Source organism: Hemiscyllium ocellatum, chromosome 20, assembly GCF_020745735.1.
Source record: "Hemiscyllium ocellatum isolate sHemOce1 chromosome 20, sHemOce1.pat.X.cur, whole genome shotgun sequence".
In the NCBI taxonomy this organism is placed as follows: domain Eukaryota; kingdom Metazoa; phylum Chordata; class Chondrichthyes; order Orectolobiformes; family Hemiscylliidae; genus Hemiscyllium; species Hemiscyllium ocellatum.
This window is the reverse complement of record NC_083420.1, coordinates 44,571,882-44,587,189: the sequence shown is the minus strand read 5'-3', so window position 1 is coordinate 44,587,189 and position 15,308 is coordinate 44,571,882. Positions and strand designations below refer to the sequence as shown.

General features: G+C 37.8%; 1 protein-coding gene across 1 annotated transcript in view; it reads left to right on the top strand.

Moving 5' to 3' along the window:
• lmf1 (lipase maturation factor 1) overlaps positions 1-15,308 on the top strand; it is a 584,123-nt gene that overhangs the window by 279,452 nt on the left and 289,363 nt on the right. Inside the window, exon 5 of the mRNA XM_060840313.1 lies at positions 5,136-5,201. Coding sequence (XP_060696296.1) covers positions 5,136-5,201 — 66 coding nt within the window. The remainder of the gene's footprint in view (positions 1-5,135; positions 5,202-15,308) is intronic.

Here is a 15,308-nt window from a genome sequence, read left to right as displayed (position 1 = left end):
TGTAAATCTTTTCTGAACCCTTTCAAGTTTCACAATGCCCTTCAAATAGGGGGGAGACCAGAATTGCACACTATATTCCAAAAGTGGCCTAAACAATGTCCTGTACAGCCGCAACATTACCTCCCAACTCCTATACTCAATGCTCTTGTGCAGAGTCTAAAATTTAGGGTAATAAATCAGCACCAATAGAAATGAGAAACTAGATAAATTACCTAGAGGACAAAAGAGTAGGTGCATATACTGATAGGCTTGTTTGGAGCATGGCTGCAGTTGAGCTGAAAGACCTGTTTCTGTACACTGTGTTCTATCGAATAACTTAAAAATGGCAGTATCATTGTCAGTATACTGGGGAGAACTTCCCTGTTCTCCTTTAAATAGAGCTAGTGGATCCCTTGCATTCATCTGGGAGGACAAATAAGAGTGTGATTTTAATTTTGATATGAAAGATGGCTCCCCTGAAAGTGCAACACTCCCTCAGAACCACACTAGAATTCCAATCTGGGTTATGTGCTCAGGTTGCTGGGTTTTGAGCACATAGCCTTCAGTGTCAGATGGGTGTTCTATCCATTTAAACATATCTGAGAAATATTTACTCCTTGTTCTCGTTGTTCAATGCCCCTGTTGCACTTCAGTTATGTTCATTTTCTGGCATGGAAAATTGCACCTTATGTTGTGCCAGAATATTAATGACTCTGCATCCTAATTATTGTCATCTGCAGTTCATTTAAAACTATTGCATTCTATTTGTCATGACTTCTATTCGCCATCACATGATTTTGTCCTTCTTCCGGGCTGCTATCTGAGGTTGACCCATATCATTCACATCCTTGGGTCCCATTTGACCCTGTGGTGAATTTTCATCTACAAATCTGGACTAAACCTACCTACTTCCTTCTTAGGCAGTTCCTTGAGACCAAAGATGACTTGCTTTCAATCTAGTTGTGTTGGGCTGAGGTGACTAAACAGTTTCACGTTGGAATTGCATATTCTGCCACAGGTGGAGTAGGTGATGTTTGAAGAGGTGGATGGTTTGCTCAGGTTTTCAGATGCACCTTCTGCTGTTTGAAATGTTTGGCCCCATGTTTCTTCGTGGATGATCTTGGGCAAAAGATTCCCGTGTGGGCATAATGCCTTTTTTGGGTAGCTTTGAGGATATCCTTGATGCATTTTCTCTGCTGTCCATGATGGAACGTGGTGGAGCAGAGAGCTTGTTTTGGATGTCTTTTATCAGACATGACGATTATGTGGTCCGCCCATTGAAGTTGAATGGACTGAACAAGGGCCTTATTTCTGGGGATGTTGGCTTGAGAGAAAATACTGGTATTAAAGCACCTATGCTGCCATTGGCTTTGTGGAGACATTGCTGGTGATATTTCTCAAGGCTTTGAGACCAGTGTTCACCTTTGTAATGCCATCTAACTCCAATTCTGCCACAGCTCATCTATTGATGTTACTGTTTTAGTTACTTGTAGACTTGACTTTTCTAATGTATTCCTGGCTGACCCATTTTGAATTCTTCATAAACTTGAGCTCATCCAAATCCAGAAAAGTATGAAAACATCCATCAATGCTGGGGAGAACATTTTTAACAACTTCTAATTGTGAATCCAAAGTGACAGCTCATATTTTCCAAGCTATCCCCCATACTCTGTTGTACGATTAATGGGCACCATTGATGGGAGAGCTATAACAAGCAATCACATGGAATTAAAAAAAAGCAAAGCCTGTGGGCCTGATGGTACCAGCTGGGATTTTCAAGCTGGGCAACCTTTGCACAAATGAAGACTCTTTGCAGGCGTCATACAGATTTGGAGGAAAAGACCTCACCACCCCTGCTATGATTTATGTAATATAACAATTAAATCTAAATTCCAAGAAGGATAGGAATCATTCTACGCGAACCATTGAGGTTTCTCCTCCTCGTTCATAGAAGGGAAAATCCTGACATGTATTATTCTCCAAAATTGGCCACTTTCTATAACATATTGTCACTTTACACCTTTCAGAGGAAACTTTAACATTGTATTGGTTGCAAGACAAATTCAAAACAAACTTTGAGAATAGCGCCAAGGACTTTTCATTACATTTAGTGACCTGGCCGCAGAATTGAACTTGGTGAATTGTGACACTCTGTGGATTGTATCCAATGCTTTGTCTGTCCAAGAAAGTTCATCACAATTCTACAGTTGATTCTCTACAAAATGTCTGCACCTGTTTTCGTGTAAGAAGTCTGAAACAAGTGCCTTCAAAACTATTGGATAAGGTGGTCAAGAAGGCATACAGCACGCTTCCTTTAGTCTGCTGGGGCATTGAATGTAAAAGTTGGTAAGTTATGTTGCAACATAATGAAACTTTAGTTAGGAGTGATGCATGCTGTTCTGGTTTTCGCACCACTAGATGCTTTGGTCGTGCATGCTTTAGAAAGGATACAGAGAAAGTTTACCAGGATGTTGCCTGGTCTGGAGGGTTTTAAGTATGAGGAGAGTTAGATAAACCTGGATTGTTTTCACTGGAAAGACTGAGATGAGATGCAACCTGATAGACGTCTACAAAATTATGAGAGGCATAAATAGGGTGGAGAGTCAGAGGCTTTTTCTCAGTGTGAAAGGCACAGGTTTAAAGTGAGAGGGGGACAGTTTAAGGGAGAAGTGCAGGGAAAATATTTCACACACAGGGTGGTGGGTGTCTGGAACACATTGTCAGTGGAGGTGGTGGAAACAGGCATGTTAGTAATGTTTAAAGCATATCTTGATTGACACATGAACAGGAGGTTAGCAGAAGGATAGAAACAGTGAATGGACAATAAGTAGCAAATATAAATAAAATTAGGAATTGGTACAGGCTTGGTGGACCCAGGGACCTGTTCCTGTGATGTATTGTTCTTTGTTCTGAAGTCTGGACCCGTGTCACACATATTTGTGCAATAGCCCGAATACTATTTACACATTCCCAGTCAGTAACCATTCATCTATGAAAGATCAACTAGCCTCTGAAGTGAACTTGAAGTAAATCCCAAATGGAAAAATCTTTAACTTCAGTTGCCACTGTGCCCGAACTAAAATGACATATATGAACTACATTTTGCAAAACTGCAGGGTCATTGCTGTCTTTCCTTCAGACTTGCAAGTCATTTTTGATCTCTTTATTTATACAAATGTGAAATTCAACCTGTCCTTGAGTGTTGCAAAGACAAAATTCATATCAATCCATTCATGGCCCAGGTATTTCACGTCCCATTCACATGGATGGAGAGACTCTGGAACATTTTGAGCATCTCCTATACCTTGGTAGCACCTCTATTGAAAGACCAACATAAACTAAGAGATCCAACACTGGGTCAGCTGAGCCAGCCCAAATTTCTATAAACTACAAGAGTGAGTGTTTGACAACAAAAACCTTCACAAGGCAATAAATATTCTATTTCATCATCAACATGTCCCTGTGCTGCAGGGAGACATAGACAGTGTGTCAGCAACATATAAGAGTGCTAGAGAAATTCCATCAGCATTGCCTCCACCCACATCTCCTAGATTCAATAGAAGGACCATCAAACAAATGTTAGTGTTCTCCTTTGAGCTGGCTTTGCAACATTCAGGTAAGAATTTTGAAAAATTAACTGCAATGGATTGGGTGTTGAGTTTGGATCACTAACATGATCTCTCTTGCTAGATTCTATTTTCTCAGCCTTCAGATGGTCAAAGAAAACGCTTCAAAGACACCGGAGCGAGTCTGCATTTACAGCATTGAAGCAGATCTTGAATATGTCGTTCTGCTATAATGTGTGTTTTGTTAACACATGTTGACTGTAAAATGATTGACGAATCGGGGACACTGTTTCTAATGCGCAAACATTTAAAGCGTGTGTTGGTTGTTGCACGATTACATCGACAACACTTTAAGCGCTGTTTCTAAAGTGCAATTTTTCTATAATGCAGGGTTGCACAAGAACGCAACAGTCGTGTTTTAGAGGGAGTACTGTACTCCACATCTCACTATCTTGTGGGCTGTCATGCTGTCAAAGATCAGTCATTCGGTTAAAGGAAGACTTATATCAGAAATTTGTAACTCTGGATGGGCACCATCTTTGAGTTGAGGAACAGTTGACGGTGAATCATTTCCAATCCTCTTCTGAGATCTAAATGCTACTCCCACTCTGGCCTTTTATACACTCCTGATCTTCTCTGTTCCACCATTAATGAATGTGCCTTCACCTGCTGAATTCTGGGATTCTTCCTTTCGGCCTCTTCACCTTTCTTCTTCTATTCTTCTTGAAGATATTCCTTAAAACTTAGCCCTTTGACCAAGTCCTGATCTAATATTTCTTTTGTGACTTAGTCTCAAATTTTACTTCATAACATTTATCTAAAAACATGGGATGTTTTGCTGTTTTAAAGATGCGACTAACATGCATATTGCTGTTGTTGTAATTCAGCTGTCTTGTCTTCTTGTGTGTATATTATACCTTTCTTACGATAGTAGTGTTTGAACCAAAATTTTGTAAAGACATAATGGAAGATAAAATACAAGTTCCAAATTTCAAAACAATTCTATAATCAAGAAGCATAGATTCCTTCTAGGTTATTTATTGTTACACGTTTTAACGCAGTGGCAGATTTAAATCTCTTAGTTATGGAAGCAATCACTATGCTAATGTAATAAATATCAATGAGGGACGGCATTGCACCAAAAATGAAATCTCCGCTCCTGTAAATAATCTCAAATACACTGTCGAAAAATGTTTTGTATGCATGGCTGTTAATGTGACTGCAATATTTTGTAACGTATGCTGTAATTTGAAATACCTTCCAAGAGCGATAAGGAATACAATTTGTAATGTTTTAATGTTGGTAAAGTAATAAAAATAAAGCATTTCCAGCAATAGGGTGAAGGTGGCGGGTGTAGCCTGATTTAGTCATTCTGACAAGGGGTCCAAACCTCTCTAGTTTTATTTGTTGTCATCAGAACCCTTTAATTGAGTGCAGTCTTACTCAAGCATACCTCAAGATTTAGACCAGTATGTACTGTTACAGTTTTATAGTGTTGAAATGCTGTACCAATTTTGAATTAGTTTTTAAAATATGCTTCCTGCCTCAGTGTTTAATTGTAATCTGAATGCTCGCGGTCTTTATTGACAGGGATTGATTAAAATTCGTGGAGATCGGTGTTGGAAGGACCTGACCTGTATGAACTACCATTATGAGGTATGCACACTGCAGCACGAGGTATTGCATTGAAGTAAGTTGTTTTAGGATCGATCATTGTCTAATAATTTGCTGATTCTTGTATGGTATGAATATGAACTACAAACTCGATAGAAACAGATTCTTCATTCTTCACTGGTATTGTGTGGACCATGCCTGTGCTTATTTGGTAAAGTTCAAAAGAATTCTGAAATCAAAGCAGCAAATGTTGGAAAAACACAGCAGGACCAGCAGCACCTTAAAAGGTATATATGTTCTGTAGCTGTAATATTATCTGTCTGTCTTAACGTTCTTAACCTTTTAGTTGACAATGATATCATTTTCCAACATTCCCATCTGCCTACCTCCATGGTATTACACTCTGTCTCTTCACTTTGTTAATTTATTAGTGACTAGTTAATTTGACTTTGGAGGTGGGAAGCTTTTGGAAACAATTATTCATGATAGGATTAGCAGCCACATTGAAAACATTAAGTTGATTAGGAAGAGTCAGCATGGATTCCTGAATGGGAAATCATGTTTAACTAACTTATTGGAGTTTTTGAAGAATTAACTCTCAAAGTTAACAATGTTGTTGACGTGATGTACATAAATTTCCAGAAGGCATTTGATATAGTGCCACTCAATAGACTTAAGAGGAACGTTATAGATCATAATATAAAATGGACAGTAGCAATGTAGGTTTATAAAACTGGCTGAATGATAGGACATGGAGTAATAGTCAATTAATATATTTTGGGTTGGAGGAAGTTTATAGTGGAGTTCCCCAGTGGTCAATATTGAAACCTTTGCTTGTCCTAATAAACATATTAATGATTTCAATCTTGTTGGGAAAGAACAATTTCAAAGTTTGTAGATGACACAAAACTTGGAAGATTTTAAATTGTGAGGCGGATAGTGTGGAACCTTTGGAGATTAGACATTGACAAATTGGTGGAATAGACAGATGGCAGTTAAGGTTCGATGAAGAGAAGTGTAGGGGATACAATTCTAAAGGGGGTGCAGGAACCCCCTGGGCATTTAGGTGTACACAGATTATTGAAGGTGGCAGAGCAAGTGGAAAGAGCAGGGAATAAAACATACAGTGTAATGGGGCATAGAGTATAAGAGAAAAGAGGGTATTGAATTTGTATAAGTCATTTATCAGACCTGAGCTGAATTATTTTGTATACAGTTTTGGTTGACTGCGAATGCACTGGAGAAGTGTAGAAGCAGTTTATGAGAATGCTTCCAGGACTGAGAAACTTCAGCTATTAGAATAGATCGAACAAGTTGAGACTGTTCTCCTTGGACTGGAGGCGGCTGATAGGAGATCTGATCGAGCACTGCCTGAAAATGTGGTGGAGGCAGGTTCAGTTGAGGCATTCAAGAGGGCATTGGATGACTATTTGGAATGAAATAGAGTGCTAGGAAATAGGGTAAAGCAGGATTTGGCATTTGCTAATGATGATCATTTGAATGGTTTCCTTCTGTGCCATTACAATTCTGGGATGCTTTGACTCTTTTTTTGCTGACATATTCACCTTCGATATACCCATAGGTCCAAATTTAATCTGTCTCCTCTTCATTTACTAGTATCCTGTGGTGATATTATGAAGAGGTGTGGCATTTGGGTTCCACTTACTCATGTATATTGATGGCATCTTCCTCTGCCTCTTTCACTGATCCAAAGTCTCCAACTGCTTTACTGACAGTAGGATTTTATTCACAAACAGTCTCTCTAGTCTAATGACACCCTAAGATATTATCTTCAACTCTTACTCATGCTGATATTTGTATGTTGGTGTTCACATATAGCTCCCCAGTTGCAACCAGAAGTGTGGAGCCTTGCCTTATTTTTGCCCCAAGCTCATCTTCCTTTCCCATTTTTGCTCCATCATCAAGTTCACTTTGCTTCACAGTTACAACATTGCTTGTCCCTGCTCCAGCCAGCAAAATTAAAGGCCATGCTCTAATCACTTCAGTGTCTAACTTTCTCTTGGCTGCATCAAACATGTCAACATCTTTTATGGACCTGACATACATACAACCTTCTTTCTTTTCACTTATGTTCAGTATAAACTCGCTGAGTTGGTTTTTGACAGCCCAGTAGGATTACTTGTGTTCATGATTGAAGCTTGATCAAAGTTTAACTGTAAGTGATGAGTTGATACTTTTGCATAATATGTTCATCATTAGTTTAAAATAAAATTAGGATTTAAAAGCTCCAATTGTACAGGTTATGCTTTTGGAGGTCCAAACCAACAAAAGCATCACAAAAAAAATCCAAATGAAGTATTTTGCTTTCTATATAAAAATGCTTCTTCTATTTATCATTCCTTTTATCATTTCCACACTGTGATACTTATATACTAAAGGCATTTACTACATAGCTAGCTAAATAGTTATTGAATTCTGTGCAAATATTTACAGAAAGACTTGCTGCAACAATCATTAGACACAACACACAAACTGTAAAATCTTTACATAAGGGTGATATCCTTTCGCAGAATACATGAAAGGCCTCAACGTGTGTGTCAATCTGCTCTTTTTTCTCCTTTTGAACTTGTATTCCATTTGTAAATGGTACTAGATTGGTAACAGCTCCATGTTTGTATTCTGGCTCCATGTTTTATCACGGCAAGATTATAGGAAGACAAAGCTGCAATTAGTCTCAGGAATATTCACTATCTATTTATTGAACATTTACACACGGGTTTCTTGCAGATAATTACTAATGCTTAAACACACTTTTTTGTGAGCAAAGCCTTGGACTGCTTTGACAGATAAAGTCTTCTACTCCAATTACACCACATCAAGTATTTGACATGCTGCTCAAGTTGCTCTTGAATTAGATAAAGTATAATTTTGCATTATTGGCTCTCAGATATATGCTTGAAGCACTGATCGCAATTGTGAAAATTATCAGATTCTTCTCAAATTAGAAAAGAGCTGATCAAAAGGGCAACTGTGAAACATGGAAGAAAACATTTATCTAATTTGAGTTAGAATAGCTCTTTCAAACTGATGTTTGCCACACATTTCATGAATTTGTGATCAACTCAAAGTGTTTGTTCCTAACTCCTACATGACTGGAGAAAAGGTAAGTGATGATTTAGTGTTTTGCACATTAGATCAATTCCACGTTCTTTTTGTCGTCAATTGTTATTTCATTTGAGATCATAAGACAATTTATTTGTCTCCAACTTGACATTTCTGATTGTAACTTTTCCTCAACACATTTCCATTGTAAGTGTTCTGAAAAGATTGCCTGTTTTTTTAAGCAGTCTGCAAGATGTGATTTGTAAGATAAGTTTCTATCTCCATCCCCCAAGGTGGAGTTCTTTTTCACAGCCACAAAAAATGTTCACAAGTTAATGAGGGTTTTCAAGAATTTAAATATGGTTTAATAATTATTTTTTGAATGGACTTAATTTTTACATTTTTGAAAGTTTATTTTTCTAGTTCTTTCTCTGTACTGTACTAACTTTGTTCCCTGAATAATTATGTTTTATAAAACATTCGAGAATAATAATAAAAAAAAGCAACAAATGAATTTGAAAATAGGGACTTAATGTGTGTATCTACCTTTTTTCAACTTTATCAGTATATTTTATTCCATTTTTAATTTTGGCTCAATGGTTTGGTCCAACCATACCCAGTCGGGTAAATTCACCTGAAGTTTCAATTGGTCTTGACTCGCAGTATCCATTGATACAGAGGACTTCTTGGCATATTATACATTAAACAATTGATTAACCTTTTAAATCACAGTCTTGTAATTTTCCCTCAATATTTCTTTATTCTGTAGGTTTGGATATTGAGATCTTGTGACAAATGTAGGTTTTTTTAATGTGCTTTTTCTCAGTTGCCTTAAGTTTTCTGTTTTTGAAGTATTGTAATAATACCATGAAGTACTAGATACAGGTGTAGAATTACCTGCCATCCCCTTAGAATGAATGAGAACTGATTATGGAACTGCTTCTAGCTTTGTGGTGCATTTGGATGAGGCACATTGGAGTTGTATGTACACATTTATTTTGGATCATCCTACACGCTACCTTCCAAATGTTTGCTAAATGTATTAATATTTATTAATATTGTTGAAGTAATTTCCAGCCAGTCTGTTGCTTTCAAACAGTTTGTAGTGCTCTTTTTACAGAGTCAGATATTGTGAATTTGAGCTCTACTGTAAGCCTTGAGCACCTAAACTGGGCTAGTGCTTGAGTGTGGTACTGAAAAAGTACCTTTTTGGAGGTTTTATTTTTGTGTGAGTCCAAGCAAACACTCATTTGCTTGATTCCAGTGAAATTCACAATCTCACCACATTATTCATAGAAAAACTCAAGATTCTCCTATATTCTAAGGCATTATTCCAGTCTCAAAGTAGTATTATCTAACAATGTGTTGATTGGTCATTCATCTTATTGGTGTTAATGGGATTTTGCTGTGTACAAAACAGCTGCTGGGTTTGCCAATAGAGCAATAATTACTATCTCCTTTCCAGTGCGTCATTAATGTGATGCTTTGAGATCCTTTTTGAGACAAGTTAATAACGTACTACACAAATGCAAGTCTTTATTTTGTTTGCCAGAATTCAAAAGGTTAAATCTTTACATTAGATAGCTCTGGAACTTTTTAAAAGTTGTGTTTGCACTGACTGCAGTGTGAAACTACCTCCTTGAAGTGGTCTCACGCTGCTTGCCAGAATTTAATTCAAGCAACTTCACTCTCCAGTTTTGCAAACCATTTAGTGTTGATGTGAAGGAGCTTTGGCTTTGCATCAATGCAAACCATTACAGTACAAGTAACCTGTAAGAAAAGTTAGAGACTCAATTTTTGTTCATAAGTTTTGTATTGTGACAGTTCTGTCCTAAAATGTGGGGAAAGTTTGTAATGAAATGATTCCTTTAATTGGTCAAACTTTAATTGTAGATTAACCAGCAAGTTCAGTTTTTTGTTGAATTGCCTTAAAATAGTCATGTTTGACCCTTTGTACAACCTTATAGGAGTAATGACATCCATAGGGAGGATGAACACGATAAAACACAGCATGAAATAGAGTTGTCGCATGATAGATAAATCATCAGTTTATTTCCACATTGATTCAGTTTAGTTTTAATCAGCCACCACTTTCCATCAACAACATTTGAATGTTGAGTAAGACCTTGGCCTGATTTATTTTACAGTTTGTATAAAATATCAGCAATAAATCTATTTTCCTTGCAAAATGCAGAAAAGAAAGGGAGGAGTTCATTTGAAGGGAGAGGACACTTGACAGGCTGTTTGTTACTCTCCTCCACCTTTTCCTGTCAGGCAGCCATTCTTCCAATCCTGCTGCATTTAAGTCTCTCACTAGTACATTCTCCGTTTGGTCTCAGGTCTTCACAGAATCCCAGAGGTCTTATGGCGCAGAAGGAGACCTTTCATTCCAAACATCTCCTTTTCCTTCAATCTTCATCACTTATTTCACCACTTCTCTCTTTCTGTGACAGGTGGCCATACTATTTCAATTTTTTCAGTTACATTTTGATACTTCTGCAAATTTCACTATCCTGTCCTTTCTTGTCATCTCACACCACTGTCTCTGTATCTGCATTTTATTCATATCCAATCTTCTTTTCTCTCTCCTTGTTGTTTTCCAGATTTTTGCACTCTATAAATATGTCAATCTCTACAGCTGACTTGTAGTCTCATTCTTTCAGTTTCAGTGGTATTTTTCCATCACGTAAGATTCCACCCCTTCCAGTTACTCCAACCAGCTAATCTTTAGCTTAATTTTCAACTCTCTAACCCAAAGTACTTGATGCTCCTTACTTTCTCCAGGTCTTCCCTATAATGTTCTTGCATTCACATTGATCTTGATTTCTTCGTTAGAGCTGATAGTCCATATCCTGGGACTTTGGAGCAAAGTTTCATTCTCTTATCTTTCGATACTTTTCTCCAGTTCTGCAGAACTCAGTCTTATTAGCTGTAGCACAAATAAGATGGTTGTTGTTATTTGATGTTAATCATTTCAGCTCCAGCACATCACTGCAAGGGTTCCACAGGTTAATGTTCAGTTGCTTAATCGATGACTTATCCTTCATCATAAAGTCAGAAGTGGGGCTATTCACTAATGAGAGCACAATGCTCAGCATCATTTGTAACTCGTCAGATTCTAAAACAGCCTCTGTCCATATGTAGAAAGGCCTGAACATCATGCAAGTTTGGGCTGATCAGTGAAAAGTAATATTCATACCATGCAAGTGCCATAAAATGATGATTTCCAGCGAGAGAATCTAACCATCATCCTTTGACATTCAATGGCATTGCCATCACTGAGTCCTCCACTATCAAATACTTGGTGTTACCATTGAACAGAAACTGAACTAGACTAGTCATAAAACTATTGTATCTTCAAGTAGGTCAAAGACTAGGAATTCTCTTCTGAGTAACTCCTCCCCAGCGTCCTCAAAGCCTGCAAAAATCAGGACTCTCCACATGCTTTAATAATTGCAGCTTCAACAACATTCAAAACATGTGACACCTTCCAGGACAAAGCAGACTGCTTGATTGGCAGAGTCAAAAAGTGTGGTGCTGGAAAAGCACAGCAAATCCAAGGAGCAGGAGAATAAGCCCTTCATCAGGAATGCTCGATTGGCATGCAATCCTCCACCTTCAATATTCACTCCCTTGATTACCAAGGCACAGTAGTTGCAGTGTGTATCATCTGCAATATGTAACTCACCAGTGCTTCTCCACCAGCACTTTTCAAACCCATGACCTCAACCACCTAGAAATACAAGGGCGGAAAATCCATGAAAGCACCAGCTGTATATTGTCCTCCAAGTGCCATATCACTTGACATGGAACCATGTCACTGATACTTTATTGCTCTGGGTCAAATCCTGGAACTCCCTAATAACTTTGGTGGTAGTAAATTCTCCCTCCCCAGTAGCTGGCCCATCCAGTGATACTCACATCCTGTGATTGAATTATAACAAAATTCTCATCATCTTCAAACATCTGTGATAGTCAGGAACAAGATTGATATTTGAAATGATGGTTCAACCTCCTGTTTTATCTCAATATTGAAATCTACACTCATGCACCTTTAAACAAATGAATGTGAGGTTGCTTTAAGACTGCAGAATAAAAATCAAAACCTAATGAGCAGCTTAATGTTCCTCAGTGTTCTGTCAAGGGTGAAGCCTATATGGAGTAGGGAGTGTCATTGTGGAAATAAATAAATAGGGTGGCCGTGTGCGCATAGTAAGCTCTACAAACAACAATATATCAAACACACAAAATCTATTCAGACCATGTTGGCTGAAATTTAAACATTAATCATGTCATTGGAGAGAACTCCAATCTTCTTTCTAATCGTGACACTGCATCCACAATTTGATAAAGCATCAGTTTAATGCTGCCTCTAAGAGGGAGGAACTCCCCCAACATTGAGGACCAGTCTAGGTCATGTGTAGAAATTCCTTAGACTGAGAAGTGCATCCTCATAAAGTTAAATCTGGAATTGAGACTCTAATGAAAACCCATTGTCAATTGTTGGAAAAAACCATCTGGTTGACTAATCTCCTTTAGGGAATGAAACCTTCATCCTTATCTGGTCTGGACTACATGTGACTCCAGAATGTGTCAACTCTTAACTACCTTCTGGGAGGGGCAATAAATGCTGGCCTTGCTAGTGATGTCCTCATCCTCTGAATGAATTATGGGAAAAAAAATCTGATGTCTTCTGTGTTAGGTGATTTCTTGAATCGCACAAAAACAATCTGGAGTTATCTTTTCTCAGGGTTCATTTTGAAGTACCATTTTCAGTCACATTGAAGCTGATTTGTGGACAACAGACATTACATGGTGAATGTTAACTTTAGAAAGCAGAACAATTGACCAATTATTGAAATGATCCAGAAGTTTCTGATAAATTAACTTACACCTGCTAGTCTTTCCACTAGTTGAATTAGCCTTAATTTTTTTTTATAATTAAGAATTAATTGAGCTTTCACTATTCACAATCCTGAGTATTTCAACTTGAGTAACCTTGACTACTGCAAGGAGCTTGGAGCCTCCAAGATACAGAGCATGTAACTATTTCTCTGAAGTGCCGTGAGCTGTCATGTTAACAAATACAGCTGCAAATGTGTACACAAAAATCCGACAAGGTTGTAAAAGCAACATCCTGTAATGCTGGAACACTGAAATAGGAAACAAAATGCTATAAACAAATACTCAACAAGTCAGGCAGCATCTGTGGAGGGAGAAACAGCGTAAATGTATCAGGTTAATGACCTTTCTTTTGAGCTATCTAAGATGCTATCCTGATTAATCTGTGGTGCGGTCAGCTGTGAATCGTTCTCTACTGCCTTCTAAAAATTCAGACTATCTTTCAAACAGATTATTTAGACTAGTATAACACATCTTATGATTTTCAAAAATAATTTGAATGTGATCTTTGTTGATCTTGAAATGTTGGTTTACATTTTCAATGAGAGTTCTCAGAGTTTTCTACAACTTCAGCTATTGTGCCTATACAACTCTGTCCCTGTTGCCATGATCTTGACTTTTCTCTTGATTACTGTAGGTGGTATGTTGTGATGTTGAGTTAGCCAATCGCTCTCGTGTGAGACATGTATGGGACCATCCTCAAAATGAGTTCAATAAAATGCAGCAAGGCAGTGGTGTGAATTTCCTTTATATTAATTTGTTCCATGTCTCTATTACCTTCATAACAAGACTGGAAATTTCCAATTGCCAACTAATGGAGGATGATGTGGTGAGTTGAACAACCTAGGCTACTTGCCAGATTGCAAATGACATCCACGTGTTTATCCATCCATCTCCAGTTCCTAATTGCTTCTCTGTTCTGTAGTTCTTCCCTATCCCGCTGTGGCCAATTTCCTTTGGTCCAAATCCAAGTAACTGTTTTGCAATAAAATGTTAAATTTTAAATAAAGGGAAGTTTTACTTGACAGATTGTATTGAAATATATTAAATTTATTTTGGTGAAAAAGAGACATCAGTAGGAAATTGAGGTCTCTGCTCATGAGATTATGTAGAAAGTGCTTTATATTTTTCAATCATGAAGCTTTAAAGTTGAATATTACTTTGGGAGGGATGGAGTGGAAATAATTTCAATCAGTATCATTCCCATGTGTTGAACACACAGTTTATTCAGAATATTCTTTAATCATCTTTTTTTAAGGGAAATCACTACTTTCAATGCAGGATAGAGTCTTTGCTGTTCAGATATGAAATAACATATTTCTTAACGAATGGTTTTCTGTTGAGAACAAACGTGCTTTTAAAGAAAATTTTTTAAAGAAATGAGCATTAACTGAAAACTTCAATATTTTCTCTTCAGTGTGTTTGGTGCATAATGGTTGGTGTCTTAGATCAGGAAGATTGTTGCTCTTGGCTTCCTCAATGGAGCTTGTCAGCCATGGACAGCCTGCTAAAATCAGTATAGTTCCTGTCACTTGATTGGAAACCTGATAAGCTTGAATAATCGTGGAACTGACAGACTGGTACATATCAAAGAATATTAAACAGTCTGGAACTCAAGAGAACATAGTGACAGATGAGGTGCCAGAAGACTGGAGATTGGCTAACATGGTGCCACTATTTAAGAAAGGTGGAAAGGAAAAGCCAGGGAATTATAGACCAGTGAGTATGATATTGATGGTGGGCAAGTTGTTGGAGGGAATCCTGAGGGACAGAATTTACATGTATTTGGAAATGCAACGACTGATTATGGATAGTCAACATGACTTTGTGCATGGGAAATCATGTCTCACAAACTTAATTGAGTTTTTTGAAGAAGTAACAAACCGGATTGATGAAGACAGAATTGAGGACTTGATCTGTATGGACTTCAGTAAGGTGTACCTCGTGGTAGACTGGTTAGGAAGGTTAGATCACATGGAATACTCGTAGATATAAGGCAGAGGGGGTGGTGGAGGGTTATCCACTGCTTTTTGTCATTTATTTAAGTGATCTGGATGTGGACATACGAGGTATGATTAGTAAGTTTGCAGATGACACCAAAATTAGAAATGTAGTGGACAGCGGAGAAGGTTACCTTAGAGTACCATGGGATCTTGATCAGAGGGGCGAATGGGCCGAGGAGTG